The following is a 21,033-nucleotide window of genomic DNA, read 5'->3' as shown; positions in this document are numbered from 1 at the left end:
AGTGCATTCTGGGGCTTGTCGTTTGTCTTTTTTACATTATGATGAGTATTATCTCACAACTCATAGTAAGCAAGAGCTTTGTATCATTTCTCACTTAACCAATTATAGTTTTTATTAAACGACTCTTATATTTTAATTTTGTTACAAATATGATTATAATACCTTCATCTGCATCATCCCAATTACTTTCAGGGAGAAAACTGGAAGTACTCCCAAGGTAGGGCTTACATTCCCCCACCGGTAAAAAAGAAGTGACATGATGGGGAGCCACGGCCAACTGCCAATTAGGTCAAGGGAGCCACAGGTCCCAAAAGTTTGGGAACCACTGCATTAGGTCATTAGATTGTGTATTATAATAACGTGAAAGTGAATTGATGTAGTATTTTCTTTATGTGGGGCAAATAATTAATGTTATAATTGTATGTGCTTAGAATAAATCATAGATATGTAAAAGTATATTCTTAACTAATGAATGTTTTAATACTAATGTTCACTTAACGTGTGCATATTAATGACCCATATATACATGTATTCTAAACGTGTGTATTGTTCCTTTGTTAGCCAAACTTAGAAGGCCTAACTTTCCCTTCTCCCTGTTTGCTCTCACATTGAAGGTTGCTTATAGAATTCATGTGCATGTGGAATTATTCTCTCTTCACATCTCTGTTGCAGATGCAAGAATTCGACCTCATTAGCTAGAGTAACGTCTTTGTTTCAGGAGCCAGGCAGACATAGGCAGAAGAGGATGCCTTTGAACAGCGGCACAGATAATGTAGGTGATGTTCTTTCTCGTCGGAGAAGGCCTGGAAACCAAGGTCATAGAGCAAGAGCCTGGAAGCACCATTGCCTCATGGAAAGTTACCTGCAAGGAGGGGTTTGAAAGGATGAAGAGGTCTCATTATGTGTTTAGGGGTCTGATTTTCAACTTTTGTATTGGTGTTAGGGACAGAGTCTGGGGACTTCTGCCTGGAGAGAGGGGAGCATCTTAGAACCTGCTCCGTAGCTTTATGCTACTCAACCCATTCAACGTGAGTGTGCTTCTTAGGAAGACTTCCCATGCTAACACCTTCCTGAGGACTTGCCTGGAGAAATGTTAAGTAGGGATGTCACATTAGCAATAGTGTAGGGACAGACTAATACTTTTTGTTTACGAATCGCAAATGAATGGGACTCTTGATGTTGGCAATAATTATCTGTGTGCTGCTTCTTGAATTGATCATTTTGTGCATGTTGCACCGCCTAAATTCCACTCGTAGGTTTGGTTATGTATTAGTGCCCATGTACCTTCACATTCTCGTCTTGAGGTGATTGTATGTCCAACTTATCTTGGATTTATAGTAAATATTCTAAATTTTGATCAGGAGTCTGTATTTCTTTAGTGTCCTGGGAAATGGTAATGAATAACTGGCTAATGATTTCCCCTCCCCTCCACACTTACAAGCAGGCACCAAAGACCCTTCAGCCAGGGGTTCCAGGGTGAACCTAGAATGTGAAACCCAGCTTCCTCACCTCCCAAGATCTTCAAGTCAACACCAGAAGGACCATCACACTCTTTACGTAGGAATCATGACACGCCTCCTGAAGAGACTACAGACAATACAGAACACAACAGCAGGACTCCTTGACCTACCCAGAAGGACAATATAACAAAAGAGAGAGAAAGGGATTTCACAACTAAGTTGTAAGGGGTACTCCCAGTCCCCTAAGGTATACAAAATAAACAAAGAAGGGGGTATCCTTAAATGAGAGAAGGTAAAAACCTTCTATCTGTTAGAGAGTTCACAGAGAAGTAAAAAGAGAAAATATTTATTTTTTATGAAACCCCTCACTCACCAACCTAGTTGGTGACGTGCTTCATCATCGGGGTCCACCCGGGCAGCCGAATACCACCCGGGTGTGCTTCAACGCCTGATTACAGCGGAGCAGGTTTGTTATTATGTCAGTACGTGTAAGTGACGTGTGTGAGTGAGTGAAATAAAGTTAAAAGTAATCCTACTGTACTCCCTAATGAATTTAATATGGAGCAGCAGGATCACAGTTAAAAAAGTGGTGAGGTGTAATACTAATGTAGGTTTGATTTGACCTAAAGTTTTATCCAAAAATTGATGGTCTACATGTTTCAACCTTTGAGTGTAGTCACAGGTTTTCGTCAGGACCTATCGACACACCGGGCGGTCTACACACACTAAGGTGCATCCAACCCTGGAGCGTCTGTGTGCCACCTACATATACTTGCGGAGGTGGTAAAAGGGTTCAGGGAGTCCTCTGCGTACAGATGAACCTGAAAAAAGAACATACAGTACTGGGCAGTCAGAAAATAATCTATTTAAAATTAGAGTGAACAGTGCCCATTTCCGTGTGAACTCTCATTTTTGCGCATATAATCACCACATTCTGAGTTATACGCCCCGGTAATTGCCAGTGATTATTGGAACTGAACATCCGTTCCATATTATGCGAAATTAGCATCAACCCACTAAATCGTTGTGGAAGTCGTGGGTGTCTTACGGCTACACAGCAATGGTGAGCATACTTGATGTGTAATTCTACAGAGCGGCCAGACGCACGTGAAAACGACTCTATTTGTGACATGCGTGCGCTAAGGAAATTATTTAAAAACAGAACACGGTGAAAATGAGGAAAAGACTCAAAACTCACTTGTGATTCTTAATCGAATCGTATCATGGGCTCATAAGGGAGGCAGACGGTGCTGCGTTACTGTTGGACAAAAAACACAAAACACGGGCGGCACTGGTCAGAACACTCAACTCTAAGTGCCTCACGTGTGTATGGCCACCAGCTCTTCCCTCCACACTCTTACCTCAGCTCACCGACTACCTGCCACAAACCTGCGGTACTTCCCCCAGGCGCCCGGATGTTACTGAATGGGCTGCAAAGCTTCAACTAAATACTCCTCACTTCCTGGTTAAACGTCACATGACTAGTGGGCGTGGCCTGGAGTGAGGAGACAATTCTTAAAGGGACAGGTCGGTTTTACCGGTGAATGGCTAGTCAAAGGTGGGACGATAAAAAGGAGTCAAGAGTGATTGTTAAAAAATACATATTTTTTTACATGGAATAGGACATTCCACACGTAGGAGGAATGCTCCAAAAAGGAAAACAGTAGTTCAACTAAAATTACATGGCACATTGAGGTTACTTGTTCTGCACAGAGTTCCAGGGTATGCAATCGTTCATACCATGTTTGTGGGTGGACAATCTGTGTATCCAGCGTTGTTCTTTCTCATACAGATATTTCTGTATGTTGGTACCAGTCACAGTTTCAATTATCGTCCAACGCATGTCGTTAAGTGTATGATGGTGTTGAAGAAAGTGTTCTGTTAGACGTGTAGTTTGTTTTTTGCATCTAATAGTGCTCCTGTGCTCACAGATTCTCTGCTTCACTTTCCTTGTTGTCATCCCTATGTAACGAAGTTTACACGGGCAGGTAATTAAATATACTGCATTGGTGGTATTACAGTTTGTGTGTTTTCTTTGTGACCATTCTCTGCCAGGTTCTAGGGATAGTATTTTCGTGGCTGTGGTGAGGTGGCACACGCTACAGTCACCGCATGGAAAATGACCTGTAATGTTAGGTAGTCTCCATGAATTAAGGACAGTACATCTTGTTGGTATTTCTGGTTGTTTTGGTCTGGTGTGTACCAATGCATCCTTAATACTCCTTGCTCTCTTAAAAGAGAACAAGGGTTTATCCCGTTTTAGATTGCCTGTATTCAAGATGTTCCAGTGTTTGTTAATTGTCCTTGTGACCTGGTTAGAGATAGTACTGTATGTGGTGACGCACGTAAGAGGCGTGTCCGTCACTTGTTTCAGATTGGGTTCCAACAGTGCCTCACGGTTCTGATTGGCAGCCCGTTTTTTGCAAGTTGCTAATATCTTTTCGGAATATCCTCTGTCTGACGATTTGAGTGACAGGTCATTAGCTTGGGAGCGGAAGTCAGAGCTCTTGCTACAATTTCTCCTAATTCTGAGATATTGTCCGAAGGGGACGTTTTCCCTGAGGGGCCTGGGATGGAAGCTATCAAACCTAAGTAGATTGTTTTTCGCAGTTGGTTTGTAGTGTGTGCGGGTTTCAAGGGCCCCGTTCTCTATGGTGATCACAACATCCAGAAAGACTAAGGACTGGGTGTCACTGCAGTGAGTAAATCTAAGATGGTCATCACATGTATTTATCCATAAGAAAAATTCATTTAGAACATTCTGAGGTCCATTCCATATTAGGAGTACATCATCAATGTACCTGCGCCATAGTGTTATGTTACTAGAGAAGGGGTTGGATGTTGTCAGGATGAATTTCTTCTCAAAGTCGTAGACATAGAGTCCTGCCACACTCGGGGCGAAGGTACTACCCATACAAGTTCCGCCCGTTTGTAAATACAGGGTACCCTCGAACTCCTCAAAAAAATTCTGTTTCAGGGCTAGGGTGGCGCAATCGATGAGAAACCCCTTGGGGGTTCTATGGGACCATTCTGAATTCTCGAGTGACTGCTCAAGCACGTTTAGAGTCGCATCCTGAGGGATGCTGGTGTAAAGGCTTTCAATATCCAGGCTGACCGAAAGGCCAATTTGGGTACTGTGGTTACGAGGAACATCCCCCGCAGTCATGTCCAGCACAAGGGAAGACATGCACCAACTGCGGAATTGCGAACCATTTCGCCTCAGTATGCAGAAAGAAAGCACTACGGAAAGAAAGCAAACAACCCAAGCCGATGCGGAGAATGGTCCGTCAACTATCGAGCGTCTCGCTATCATCTTCACCAGGAAGAAAGGCGACGGGCACAACCGTCTACCTACCAGACGACATGTCGTCAGATGAGGAAGGAGAGACGTACCTAGTCCCTTTCACCCAAGCCCTGAAAAAACGGAGACGTTCCCAACCCCGATGCACGGTGCGGATAGCAGGGTCAGAAATCAATGCAGTGATAGACATGGGAGCATCCGTCATCGTCACGGGAATCCAACAATACAACAAACTGAAGCCCAAGCCAGAGCTGCGACCCTCAAAGACAAAGATCTTCGCCTATAGGATTGATTCGACATTACCCCTCTGAGGCAAAATGACCGTGCCTGTGCGGTCAGAAGACCCCGAAATCACGGTTGACATCCATGTCATCAAGCAAGAGGCAGACACACTGCTGAGCAGCCATGCAGTCGAAGACCTAGGACTAGTGAAGTTTGACAGAAGCGTGCAAGACGACCAGACCAAAGAACTACTCAGCCAATTTAAGGGTCTGTTTGAAGGACTGAGACGGATAAAAAAAGCTCCAATCAAACTGCACATAGACCCAACCGTCATGCCGATGAGGATTCTCTTCCACCTCCGACCGCTGGTGGAAGAAGAGCTTCAGAAGCTATAAGACTAAGGGGTCATAGAGAAGGTCTCAGGGCCCACACCATGGGTGTCCCCCATGGTGATCGCTGAAAAGCCTCGCCATCCAGGGAAAATAAGACTCTGCATTGACATGCGCCTTCCCAACAAGGCCATTCGGCGTGAATGCCACATTACGCCAACCATGGATGACATTGTTGCCGACCTGAATGGGTCCAGGTGGTTTTAATTAGACCTGAATGCGGGCTATCACCAGCTGGTGCTTGCGAAAGAAAGCCGGTGCATACCAACTTTCAGCAAGCACCTAGGACTCAGAAGGTACAAGCGCCTGAATTTCAGCATATCTTCAGCCACCAAAATCTTCCAGAATGCAGTCAAAGAGATCCTGGTCGGGCTACCGGGCGTACTAAACGTGAATGATAACATCCTCATCCACTCGCAGACAGCCGAGGAACACCACCGGCACCAGAGAGCCACGCTGTAAAGACTCCAGGACCATGGGGTCACACTACATCGGGAGAAGTGTCTGCTGTTCCAGCAACTAATAGAATTCTTCGGCTACACGTTCACGCAGGATGGAATCCAGGTCGACCCCCGGAAATCCCAGGCCATCCAAAACGCAGCTGCACCCCTCACGGTAGCTGAAGTTCGCAGCTTCCTTGGGATGGCTACCTACTGTGGCCACTTCATCCCGGACCTAGCCACCATCGCGGAGCCACTCTGAAATCTCACGTGAGCCGATGCCATGTGGCAGTGGGGCCCAGGCGAAGAAGCAGCGTTTCAAGCAGTCAAGAGTTCTCTCCTCAATCACACCACGCTGGTGTATTTCAACCCCACCAAATGGACTGAAATACTAGTAGACGCCAGCCCTGTAGGCCTAGGGGACGTCCTTACCCAGGATCAAGACCTGGGACGGTGGGCTGCCCTGGCATATGCCAGCAAGGCGCTCTCCCTGACTGAGAAACGATATGTCTAGATTGAGAGGGAAGCCCTAGCCATCCGCTGGGCATGCCGGCATTTTCATTTGTACATATGTGGCCACCCATTCAAGATCATTACGGACCACCAACCCTTAGTACCGTTGTTTAAGGGATCGGCGCTTCACCCCCCACCATGTATCGAACGATGGGCCAATGGATTCCAGCAGTACGAGATGGACGTGGCATGCCGGCTAGGTGCCCAGAACCCTGCCGATTTCCTCTCAAGACACCCTGAGCCAGCGGAAGACGGATGTGAGAACTGGGCACTGCCCCACGGAGGCCCACTTGAACATGATCTCTGCACTCACATGCCCTCAAGCACTGACCCTTGCGGAGGTGGCATCTGCAGCGGAGGCAGACCCAGTCATTGCCAAGGTCCGAGCAGCCGTCCAGGGAGTGCACTGGCATCAGTTCCTATAATCAGCCAACTTATGGGCGGGCCCAGAGAAGCAGAATCTAATACACATGTGGAGGGTCAGGACAAACTGAACGTTACCCAACAAGGAATCCTGCTGAGAGGCTTTCGGATTGGGATCCCAACGTCACTCCAGTCGCGAGCGACTCAACTCGCCCACGGAGGACACCAAGGGGTAGAGAAGATGAAGGCCTGCATGCGGGAGAAAGTCTGGTTCCCGGGTATGGATGCCCATGTCGACGAGACAGTCTGGAGGTGTCCCTCCTGTCAGGCGACAAGTGGCCACGAAAGACCCATGCCCATCCACCCTGAAGAGCACGGAAAGAACCCATGGGAGAAGCTGAGCGTGGACTTCGTAAGCTTCCCGGATGGCCGAGTTACCCTAACTCTGATCGACAGCTACTCAAAGTACCCAATTGTAGAGGTTGTCCCCTCAATGGCCTTCTCCCACATCTGCCCTGTGCTTGAAAAGATATTCGCCATGTTTGGATGCCCTGAAGAGCTCCGAAGTGACAACGGGCACCCGTTCCAAGGGCATGAGTTCCAGGAGTTCATGCAACGCCATGGCATCCAGCACAGACGCATCAACCCGCAGTGGCCCCAGTTAACGGCGAGATCGAACAATTTATGAGGACAATCAACAAAGCCCTACGCATCAACGTGGCCGAGTAGGCCGATACGGAACATCACCTGCAGAAGTTCCTGCGGGAATACCGGAGCACCCCTCAAAGCTCCACGCGTCAGGCACAATGGGTGCTAATATTCAATGGGTCCTGCCGCGATGGCCTCCCTATCGCCCCAGGGTGGACACCCCCTCCCTTTGATGAAGAAGGCGCCCTCCAGAGGAGGAAACAACGCAACATCACGGCCAGCCAAACCAGAAGAGCTGTGTCACGTCAGCTGCAACGAGGGGACTCCATCATCATGAGGGACCGGATGCCAGGGGGTAAGTTCCGAACCCGCTATGAACAGGGCTACTGGATTGTGACCGACGTGAAGGGAACCATGGTGACAGTCAACAAGGAAGGGGAAGTCATAACCCACAACATCTCCTGGTTCAAACAGGTAGTCAACCCCGAACACTGTACTGAAGCAACCAGCAATCCTGGGGAGCCGAGGGCGGCACCAGCGGAACCGGGAGAGGCAGTGGACTACAACCCAGAGTCTGCCTCCCCACCAAGAGCCCCAGAAGTGACCCAAAGGCCCCTAGAGACACCACCCTAGCCCAGCGAATCAGCCGCAGAACCCAGGTCCAGCTGTGGCCAGCAAAGGTATGCTCTGAGAAGCAACCCCCAGCCAAGCACTCGCCTGAGGGACTTTGCCTGCCAAGTAAGTGAACTATGAGACACTTGGGATCCAGTCAAGGACTGAGTTGAGATGGGATGTGGTGAGTTAGCGTGCCAGCTTTTGGTGCTGTCGCACGCTCCGGAAATGTCCAGCCCCAGCGCTTGTGCTGGAAGGCGGAGCGCGTAGTTAAATAAACGGGGCGTGACCGCGTTAGGCAGTCCGCTGCAGACCCGAGCAGTGTGTGGGTGTCCAATTATTCCTGCTGCGCGTCGGCAAAAGCGCACCAAGGCCCCAAGCAGTCTCCCCGGCTCCACACATTACACTGACCACACACTCTGGTGTGATGTGCACCACATGAATGAATGAGTAGGGAAGTCCAGAAATACCCAAACTTATGTAAATATTTCAAGCCTGGACAAACTATAATGAAATGCCCAGGTCGAGATGCCAGATTGGAATAACTATGAGATGCTGAGCATGTATGTGCAGCTCCATGGCACAACCAAGCCCTCCTCAGGATTGTATGCAACCATACCACTCCCTCTCCACTGTGAAAACAAAGCATGCTCACAATCACGAGACTGCATGTAGAACAACTGGCATGGCTGCATAGATACCTCCCACCATGAAGGCTATGTTCCATAATTTAGGCTGCCCAGCCACACTTCATCCTACTTACCAGTGTGGACTAGTATAAGAAGATTCACCTGCTGTCGGTGATGATCCAAGTGATTGTTTGTCGGGGAGTCAGATGCAGCTGCTGGCATCCTGCTTGTGTTATGGGAGATCAAATCCTCACAGTGGGAGGTCATACATAGTGATGATGTGTCACTTTTACCCAGGTCAGGGTTTTCCAATGTCGGTCCTGGAAGGCCGGATCCAGGCCAGATTTTTCATTACATTACTCCAAATGTAGATATGCTGGAGAAGCTCTCCAGGACCGACATTCGAGAACCACAATCGAGGTCCAAATGCCATCTGTTGGTTCGATAGTCCCCAACACAGTAAACCTTTATAGCTTCGGTGTCAAATTTACTATTTCTGACCCAACCAGTATGTTTCCTGACACAGGAGACTTGTAGCCTGAGTCCCATTGCAGCTGATCCAAGTGATTTCGGTATGTTGCTCCCTAGAAGTGTTTGTCTTTCCTACATGGGACATGGTAGAAAGGCTGTTTGTTTGGTTCAGTCCACCGAATAATAAATAGAAGTGAGAGGGGCCCTTTATGCTCGGCACAGTGATGAAACATGTTCATCAGATGGGTCAAACTTTGCCCATCAAATTGCAACCCTTGACAAAGAAATTGCCTGAGGGCATGATCACTGTTGTCACCTGAACAAAGGAGTGTGTAGCCTGCCCATTTCCCACATCCTGCTTACAACTCTGGGGAGAAAACTAGTGTCCCAGACATCACCCTTAACTGGGTGCTGTCTGAAAGGGTATATATCATCTGGAAGCATTATGAGATTCCTGCTATCACCAGAGAAGCAGAATAGCTCTAAGAATTATGGGATGCTTGTTAGCATGGCTCTGGACTGTATCCAAAGAAAGAAACATGTTAACTTGATTGCTTCCCTCCTACATTTCAAGCACTGCACCATGTGTGAGTGCCCCAACATCATCTGGCACTGTTTAGGGATATAAGCTACCCATTTGAGTCAGGCAGCAAGTTCACCTTTTGCCTTTGGGATGCACTTGGCCAGGAGCAGAAATTGTTGATAGGTGACTGTACCGAACTGCAGGACCAACAAAGCATTCTACTGCTGATAGGACCTGAGGTGAAAAAGAAAATGTGCCCATTGGCCTGAGATCCTTGCCTGCCTATCACAAGAACTGCCAAGACTCGGGAGCATATTTACAAGCACCTATTGCCATGGCAACGTCACTTTTTTTATGACACTCCCCTGGCGATGGGGGCTTTGCCTCATTTACAAGGCAGCATTAAGCCACTCAACGTGGCTTAACGCTGCCTTGTAAATAAGGCCCCCTTTCACGCTATGTTTAGCGTGAAAGGGGAGGGCAGTGGGTGTTGCAGTGGACGTTCCATCTTAACACCTGTTGATTCTGACGCTGCCTCCTATTTACAAAGGAGACATAAATAGGATGCAGCCCCAGAATTGTGACCAGGGAAAACCTTGTCTTACCCTGGCGCAACTAGGAGTAATGTTTCATTTGTACAAATTTTTGCTGTTTCCATGTGTGCCCCCTTGTGCAGGACACATGAAAACAGCAAAAGACTAATGATTGTTTATGTGCAGGAAGGTCCGCCTTACTGCACATAAACAATACTTTTTTTAAATGCAGTTTTGAAACTTCTGTGTGTGCTGCATAAAGCTGCTCACATAGAAGTTATAAAACAGCATTTAAAGATTGTTTATGTGCGGGACGGGAGACCTTCCTGCACATAAACAATCTTCCCCTGCACGCAGACACCCTTGCACTATGGCGAAAGGGTGCTGCATTGGTGCTATGCTGCTAAGTGTAGCGCATTCACAGGGGGAAAGGCCGGAATGCACCATATTCTTGTAAATATGGTGCAGCCCTGCGTTTCTGAAGTGGTGGAGTGAGGCATTAAGCCAGGAAGGTTAACGTCTCACTCCGCCAATTCCCTTGTAAATATGCCCCTTAGCTGCTTTAAGTCAAACCATGACAATCTGCCACCCATGTGATGACCCTCACCAAGATCAAGAGACCCATTGCTGCTCCCCATCCCAAACTACAAAGCTTCAGCCGGTTACCAATAGCCAATCCGTTCAACATATCAGCTGCCATGCTTTCCCAGCAATCTGTGATATATGCAATGAAGAAGAGATTTACAATCATCCTATAGGAGCGCATGTTCTACAATCTTAAAATCTACTTATCTGAGAAATGAGTGACACAGTCATGGGACATGGGGACAGAACATGCATGAAAAGCCGTCAGAGTAAGAGAAGTCCTGCTACAATACACTGAAAGACTTACCATATGAGCGTCTGTAGCGGGAATGATGTAGGCTTCGAGGTTAGACTCCACCATCTCTCGTCGAAGAGACCTCAGGCGTTGTGTAGTATTTACTGCTGTAGGTGGCAGATACTGCCCTCAAAGAAAAATACAGGGTCTCGTTAATAGGCTTTTAAAGGCACGGGAAACTAACTATAGACATACGATAAACACTGTGGGGTGGAACTGAGTGAGCATGCACCTTCACTTCATTCTGTAACGTTCCAAACTGAGAATGGAAGAAGCTTCCATGAGTTTGAGATTGACCCAAAATTCAACCACTCCCAGAATGCAAAGAAGCACAGAGTGAAAATAGAAGCGCACACATAGTAGGACACCAGGAGCCATATGGAGGTAAAGAGTTACTTCTAAGGTGACTGGAAAGACCAATGCACTCCTCCTAAGAGGACTGGCAGCTTTATAATCTAGCACAGCAGCGTTAGTGCATCTGATCTTTAAGTTTACAGCATGGTCAGGACAAATTGGGGTAGATTGGTGTGTTTACCTTATCCGAATTCAATGGACTGCCACAGACATATAATTACTATTCAATATTATGTGGACGAATAACAGTATTTTGCCCAAGACCACAAAAGTTATTTTTTTTAACAACAGACCACTATGCTTTGTGTATAAATATTACGAGGTTGTCATTATTTATTCAGTTTCTCCAATGTTCACTTCAATTTTTGCTGTCCCACTACAGACAGCCGTAACTGTGCGTCACAGACAGCATTGTAACCATTACTTCAACATACACCTAGAGTGGGCTTTGGCTCTTTCTCAGGATACAATGGCTTTCTTATCTATCACAGCACTGGGTTCGCAATGCTATGGTTTTCCTCCCAGTCGTATGTTTGTTTCCCCAAAAGAGTATTTCAGTCTCTCTCTCTCTATTTTTGATTAGCTGAGCTGTCCATTGCTGTGATCAGGGAACTATGTTTACTTTTCATTAGGTCTCGCCTTGCTATCGCGTAAGCGATCGCAAAGCGAGACTATTGTGGGGTTTGAAAAGTGCTCCCAAAAAGCGGATTGCATGGCTAGCACGCGCACACTCACGCACATCGTGCCACCATGCAATCCGCTTTTTGGGAGCACTTCAAAGGGTCCGCTCCCCCGCCCCCGCCAAGCGCGCGCGCCACGCTCCGCCGGGCTTCTTAATCCCAGCAACCAAATGTGAGCGCCACTCTTTCAACCACCCCAGCCCCCACTAACAACAACAAGGTCCGCTCCCCCGCCAAGCATCCTACAAAACTGTCCCAGCCCTCGAGCTGTTGCTGCCTTCTGTCTGCCTCATTCATTGCTTCCTACACATCAGCTTTACTTGCTTTTTCCCTGTCCCCCCAACAGGCAACATACACAAGCCCTTTTGCTTCCTGCAAGCTATTTACTTCATGCACAAAAATCTGAGGTTTCCACAATTCACAGCTACTTTTCAGTATTAAAACACTAATCCCACTGCTGCGCTGGATAGTGCCCTGTCACAAGGCACCTTAGTTCCACATGGAAACACACTTACAAACACAGGGCAAAATGCAAAGTACTGTGGTGGGGGAGGGAAGGGAGCGCGCACAAGCCCAAAGACGTGCAAGCCCGCTCCATTCATCAGCTTTTGGATGTTATAAAATCCACAGTAGTTTAATACACCATAACATAGCATAACATAACAAAACATAGCCTAACCTAACATAAAATAACAGCATAACATAACAGAACATAGCCTAACATAACAAAACATACCATTACATAACATAATAAAACATAGCCTAGCGTTGCATACCATTGCATAGCATACCATAACTTAACAAAACATAACATAACAAAACATAGCCTCGCCTAACATAACATAACAAAACATAACATACTATAGCATAACATAACATAGCATACCATAACATAACATAGTATAGCATAACAAAACAAAGCATAGCATAACAAAACATAACAAAACATAGCATAGCATCACAAAACATAGCATAGCATAACAAAACAAAGCCTAGCATAGCAAAACACAACAAAACATAGCATAGCATAACAAAAAATAGTATAGCATAAAACAACACAACAAAAAATAGCATAGCATAACCAAAAATAGCATAGCATAACAAAAAATATCAAAACAAAACATAGCATAGCATAACAAAGCATAGCATAACAAAACAAAGCATAGCATAGCATAACAAAACATAGCATAGCACAAGAAAAAATAGCATAGCATAACAAAACTCAACAACACATAGCATAACAAAACAGCAAAACAAAGCAAAGCATTGCATACCAAAACACAACAAAACATAGCATAGCATAACAAAACATAGCATAGCATAACAAAACATAGCATAGCATAGCAAAACAAAACATAGCATAACAAAAAACAAAACATAGCATAGCATCACAAAACATAGCATAACAAAACATAGCATAACAAAACAAAGCATAGCATAACAAAACACAACAAAACAGCATACCATAAAACATAGCATAGCATAACACAACATAGCATAGCATTACAAAATATAGCATAACAAAACATAGCATAACTTAACAAAACACAACAAAACGTAGCATAACTAAACACAGACACAGGGCAAAATGCAAAGTACTGTGGTGGGGGAGGGAGGGGAGCGCGCACAAGCCCAACGACGTGCAAGCCCGCTCCATTCATCAGCTTTTGGATGTTATAAAATCCACAGTAGTTTAATACACCATAACATAGCATAACATAACAAAACATAGCCTAGCCTGACATAAAATAACAGCATAACATAACAGAACATAGCCTAACATAACAAAACATACCATTACATAACATAATAAAACATAGCCTAGCGTTGCATACCATTGCATAGCATACCATAACTTAACAAAACATAACATAACAAAACATAGCCTCGCCTAACATAACATAACAAAACATAACATACTATAGCATAGCATAACATAGCATACCATAACATAACATAGTATAGCATAACAAAACAAAGCATAGCATAACAAAACATAACAAAACATAGCATAGCATCACAAAACATAGCATAGCATAACAAAACAAAGCCTAGCATAGCAAAACACAACAAAACATAGCATAGCATAACAAAAAATAGTATAGCATAAAACAACACAACAAAAAATAGCATAGCATAACAAAAAATAGCATAGCATAACAAAAAATATCAAAACAAAACATAGCATAGCATAACAAAGCATAGCATAACAAAACAAAGCATAGCATAACAAAACATAGCATAGCATAAGAAAAAATAGCATTACATAACAAAACTCAACAACACATGGCATAACAAAACAAAACATAGCCTAGCCTGACATAAAATAACAGCATAACATAACAGAACATAGCCTAACATAACAAAACATACCATTACATAACATATTAAAATATAGCCTAGCGTTGCATACCATTGCATAGCATACCATAACTTAACAAAACATAACATAATAAAACATAGCCTAGCCTGACATAAAATAACAGCATAACATAACAGAACATAGCCTAACATAACAAAACATACCATTACATAACATATTAAAACATAGCCTAGCGTTGCATACCATTGCATAGCATACCATAACTTAACAAAACATAACATAATAAAACATAGCCTAGCCTGACATAAAATAACAGCATAACATAACAGAACATAGCCTAACATAACAAAACATACCATTACATAACATAATAAAACATAGCCTAGCGTTGCATACCATTGCATAGCATACCATAACTTAACAAAACATAACATAACAAAACATAGCCTCGCCTAACATAACATAACATAACAAATCATAACATAGCATAACAAAACATAACATAGTATAGCATAACATAACATAGTATAGCATAACAAAACAAAGCATAGCATAACAAACATAGCATAGCATCACAAAACATAGCATAGCATCACAAAACATAGCATAGCATAACAAAACAAAGCCTAGCATAGCAAAACACAACCATTGCATAGCATACCATAACTTAACAAAACATAACATAACATAACATCACAAAACATAGCCTCGCCTAACATAACATACCATAACAAATCATAACATAGCATAGCAAAACATAACATAGTATAGCATAACATAACATAGTATAGCATAACAAAACATAACAAAACATAGCATAGCATCACAAAACATAGCATAGCATAAAAAAACAAAGCCTAGCATAGAAAAACCCAACAAAACACAGCATAGCATAACAAAACCTAGTATAGCATAACAAACACAACAAAAAATAGCATAACATACCAAAAGTATCAAAACAAAACATAGCATAGCATAACAAAGCATAGCATAACAAAACAAAGCATAGCATAGCATAACAAAACATAGCATAGCATAACAAAACATAGCATAGCATAAGAAAAAATAGCATAGCATAAAAATACATAGCAAAACAAAGCAAAGCATTGCATAACAAAACACAACAAAACGTAGCATAGCATAACAAAACATAGCATAGCATAACAAAACATAGCATAGCATAGCAAAACAAAACATAGCATAACAAAACACAACAAAACATAGCATAGCATCACAAAACATAGCATAACAAAACATAGCATAACAAAACAAAGCATAGCATAACAAAACACAACAAAACAGCATAGCATAAAACATAGCATAGCATAACAAAATATAGCATAACAAAACATAGCATAACATAACAAAACACAACAAAACGTAGCATAACTAAACACAACATAGCATAGCATAACAAAACAGAACAAAACAGCATAGCTTAACAAAAAATGGCATAACAAAACAAAACATAGCATAGCATAACAAAGCATAGCATAGCATAGCATAACAAAACAAAACATAACATAGCATAACAAAACATAGCATAGCATAATAAAATACAACGAAAACAGAACAAAACATAGGATAGCATAACTAAACAAAACATAGCATAGCATAAAAAACATAGAATAGCATAGCATATCAAAACAAAACATAGCATAGCATAACAAAACATAGCATAGCATAACAAAACATAGCATGGCATAGCAAAACACAACAAAGCATAGCATAACACAACACAACAAATCACGGCATAGCATAACAAAGCATAGCATAACAAAACATAGCATAGCAAAACAAAACATAGCATAACAAAACAAAGCAAAGCATAACAAAACACAACAAAACATAGCATAGCATCGCAAAACAGCATAGCATAACAAAAGAAAGCATAGCATAGCAAAACACAACAAAACATAGCATAGCATAACAAAACATAGCATAACAAAACCTAGCATAGCAAAACATAGCATAGCATAACAAAACACAACAAAACATAGCATAGCATAACAAAACGCACCAAAACATAGCATAGCATAATTAAACAAAACATAGCATAGCATAAAAATCATAGAATAGCATAGCATATCAAAACAAAACATAGCATAGCATACCATAGCATAGCAAAACACAACAAAACATAGCATAGCATAAGACAACACAACAAATCACAGCATAGCATAACAAAGCATAGCATAGCATAGCATAACAAAACATAGCATAGCAAAACAAAACATAGCATAACAAAACAAAGCATAGCATAACAAAAAACAACAAAACATAGCATAGCATCGCAAAACATAGCATAGCATAACAAAACAAAGCATAGCATAGCAAAACACAACAAAACATAGCATAGCATAACAAAACACAACAAAACATAGCATAGCATAACTAAACAAAACATAGCATAGCATAAAAAACATGGAATAGCATACCATATCAAAACAAAACATAGCATAAAAAAGCGTAGCATAGCATAGCAAAACACAACAAAACATAGCATAGCTTAACACAACATAATAAATCACAGCATAGCATAACAAAACACAACAAAACATAGCATAGCAAAACAAAACATAGCATAACAAAACAAAGCATAGCATAACAAAACACAACAAAACATAGCATAGCATCACAAACATAGCATAACAAAACACAACATAGCATAGCATAACAAAAAATAACATAACAAAACAAAACATAGCACAACAAAGCATAGCATAACAAAACACAATAAAACATAGCATAGCATAACTAAACAAAACATAGCACAGCATAACAAAACAGAGCATAGCATAAAACATAGCATAACAAAACAAAACATACCATAACAACGCATAGCATAACAAAACATAGCATAGCATAGCAAAACAAAACATAGCATAACAAAACACAACAAAACATAGCATAGCATCACAAAACATAGCATAGCATAACAAAACATAGCATAACAAAACAAAGCATAGCATAACAAAACACAACAAAACAGCATAGCATAACAAAACATAGCAGAGCATAACAAAACACAACATAGCATAGCATAACAAAATATAGCATAACAACACATAGCATAACATAACAAAACAAAACGTAGCATAACTAAACACAAAATAGCATAGCATAACAAAACACAACAAAACAGCATAGCATAACAAAAAATGGCATAACAAAAAAATACATAGCATAGAATAGCATAACAAAGTATAGCATAACAAAACATAACATAGCATAACAAAACATAGCATAGCATAACAAAATACAACAAAACATAGCATAGCATAACTAAACAAAACACAGCATAGCATAAAAAAACATAGCATAGCATATCAAAACAAAACATAGCATAACAAATCATAGCATAGCATAACAAAACATAGCATAGCATAACAAAGCATAGCATAGCAAAACACAACAAAGCATAGCATAACACAACACAACAAATCACAGCATAGCATAGCATAACAAAACATACCATAGCAAAACAAAACATAGCATAACAAAACAAAGCATAGCATAACAAAACACAACAAAACATAGCATAGCATCGCAAAACATAGCATAACATAACAAAAAAAAGCATAGCATAGCAAAACACAACAAAACATAGCATAGCATAACAAAACATAGCATAGCAAAACATGGCATAGCATAACAAAACACAACAAAACACAGCATAGCATAACAAAACACAACAAAACATAGCATAGCATAGCTAAACAAAACATAGCTTAGCATAAAAAACATAGAAAAGCATAGCATATCAAAACAAAACATAGCATAAAATAGCATAGCATAGCATAACAAAGCATAGCATAGCAAAACACAACTAAACATAGCATAGCATAAGACAACACAACAAATCACAGCATAGCATAACAAAGCATAGCATAACAAAACATAGCATAGCAAAACAAAACATAGCATAACAAAACAAAGCATAGCATAACAAAAAAACAACAAAACATAGCATAGCATCGCAAAACATAGCATAGCATAACAAAACATAGCATAGGATAGCAAAACATAGCATAGCATAACAAAACACAACAAAACATAGCATAGCATAGCATAACAAAACACAACAAATCACAGCATAGCATAACAAAGCATAGCATAACAAAACATAGCATAGCAAAACAAAACATAGCATAACAAAACAAAGCATAGCATAACAAAAAAACAACAAAACATAGCATAGCATCGCAAAACATAGCATAGCATAACAAAACATAGCATAGGATAGCAAAACATGGCATAGCATAACAAAACACAACAAAACACAGCATAGCATAACAAAACACAACAAAACATAGCATAGCATAGCTAAACAAAACATAGCATAGCATAAAAAACATGGAATAGCATAGCATATCAAAACAAAACATAGCATAAAAAAGCATAGCATAGCAAAACATAGCATAGCATAACAAAGCATAGCATAGCAAAACACAGCACAACATAGCATAGCTTAACACAACACAACACATCACAGCATAGCATAACAAAGCATAGCATAACAAACCACAACAAAACATAGCATAGCAAAACAAAACATAGTATAACAAAACAAAGCATAGCATAACAAAACACAACAAAACATAGCATAGCATCACAAAATATAGCATAGCATAACAAAACACAACATAGCATAGCATAACAAAAAATAACATAACAAAACAAAACATAGCATAACAAAGCATAACATAACAAAACACAACAAAACGTAGCATAGCATAACTGAACAAAACATAGCATAGCATAACAAAACAAAACATAGCATAGCATAACAAAACATAGCATAACGACGCATAGCATAACAAAACATAGCATAACAAAACATAGCATAACAAAACATAGCATAACAAAACATAGCATAGCATAACAAAACATAGCATAGAATAACAAAGCATAGCTAAACAAAACATAGCATAACAAAACATAGCATAACAAAACACAACAAAACATAGCATAGCATAACAGAACATAACAAAACATAGCAAAGCATAGCATAGCAAAACAAAACATAGCATAACAAAGCATAGCATAACAAAACACAACAAAACATAGCATAGCATAACAAAACATAGCATAGCCTAACAAAACATAGCATAGCCTAACAAAACAACACATAGCATAGCACAACAAAACATAGCATAACAAAACAAAACATAGCATAACAAAACATAGCATAACATAACAAAACAAAGCATAGCATAACAAAACATAGCATAGCATACACAAAACATAGCATAGCATAACAAAATATAGCCTAGCAGAGCATAACATAACATAAGAAAACATAGCATTAAGTTTGATAAACTCATAGTAGCGGGCTAGCTAGCTTTAACGGGCAGTGAGTGTAAGCAACTCCGTAAACCCAGAAGCAGTCACTCGGTCACCTTTGCTCTTGTATTGCAGTGGCTTCGTTTATTAAACAGTGCCCATATTTATACTGTTAGCACTTTACTTGTGCAAATTTCAGGGCTCACAAAACTTTGATGAATCGAAATTCACAACAGAGGCTGTTAAGTTCGTGCTATATAGAACCCTAAGGATAAATAAAAAACATTGCCATTTACAATGTGAATATCTCCAACAAACACAAGACCTTTTTCAAAGTACAAAACATTGCCATTTACAATACCAATAGCTCCAGCTCCAACAAATGCGAGACCTATTGCATTTCCAATGCTTGTTTTTCTATTGCATTTGACTTTTAGCAAATAAAGGGACCACGTATTTGTGTTTCAGCAGGGTCTTGCTCCGTCCCTCCCCTTCCCTTCCCCCTTGGGTGCCAGCACCTCATTGTTGCCCCTAGGGGTCTCACAATTTTTCTTCTGTAGTTTCCCACTGCTGCTACACCCCCCCACCTCCTCATTCATTCTTGCCCTATTAAATCTGCCCCCTTTTACTCTGTTCTCTTCTGCTCTTCCCGTCCCTCCTTTCATTTTCCTTTCTGCTCTGCCATCTTTCCCCTCTCTCTTTTCCATCCTTATTGTCCTCATGTTGGTGTCTATCACTTGCCTGATTTGCTCGCTGCTTGCCCCAGGTACTGCTCCAACAACGATTCTCTGCCCAGATTTTTTGTGATGTCCGTCAGTTTCTCACTGTTAAACACTATGACTGTTAAATGATTCAGCTACCTGTTTCATGTCCATTTATGAGTGATAACATTATAATTGTTGTCTGTCCAGATCTATAATTTTAGTAATTTCTGGTTTTGGTACCTTACATGCACTGAGACTATTAACTGATATTGCATGCTCCCAGAAACTCAAGACTTTGACATCCGGCAACCATAAAGTTGTAGCAAAAATATCAATGAACAAATTACCAACAATTAAGTGTGTGAAAGTATGCTATACTTAACTCCAGATCTATGTACTTTGACAATATACATATTGTCAAGGCATGTAGATGTGGAGTTAAGAATAGTAAATCTATCCCTACCTATATGATATTTGTGTTGTTGATATTTTTGCTATGTGTTAGACCTCCCATCCTTGGCTTGGTTTTCCACTGTATTTTTGCCTCTGCCTCTGCCTCTTGTTTTTGATGTGTGTCTAGATGCTTTGGGCACATTGCCACTGCTGATCAGTGCCAAAGTGCAAGTGGTCCCTCTGTAAGTTATGAATATGGATTGCTGTTTCCATGATTGGCTTGTTTGACTTACTACTAAGTCCCTAGTA

At 41.4% G+C, this 21,033-nt stretch overlaps 1 protein-coding gene and 1 long non-coding RNA gene across 2 annotated transcripts in view; one reads left to right on the top strand and one right to left on the bottom strand.

The window, feature by feature from the left end:
* The window catches only part of LOC146829141 (uncharacterized), a 131,737-nt gene extending 130,381 nt beyond the window's left edge, over positions 1–1,356 (top strand). Inside the window, exon 6 of the long non-coding RNA XR_014962199.1 lies at positions 673–1,356. This is a non-coding gene — a long non-coding RNA (uncharacterized LOC146829141). The remainder of the gene's footprint in view (positions 1–672) is intronic.
* Positions 1–21,033, bottom strand: part of LOC146829140 (xaa-Pro aminopeptidase 2-like) — a 329,035-nt gene that overhangs the window by 216,174 nt on the left and 91,828 nt on the right. Inside the window, exon 4 of the mRNA XM_085607765.1 lies at positions 10,997–11,107. Within this exon, the coding sequence (XP_085463891.1) occupies positions 10,997–11,107 (111 nt within the window). The remainder of the gene's footprint in view (positions 1–10,996; positions 11,108–21,033) is intronic.

This window comes from Triturus cristatus, chromosome 5_2 (assembly GCF_964204655.1).
Source record: "Triturus cristatus chromosome 5_2, aTriCri1.1, whole genome shotgun sequence".
NCBI classification, from domain to species: domain Eukaryota; kingdom Metazoa; phylum Chordata; class Amphibia; order Caudata; family Salamandridae; genus Triturus; species Triturus cristatus.
The sequence above is the reverse complement of the archived record's forward strand: the minus strand, read 5'-3'. Positions and strand labels throughout refer to the sequence as shown.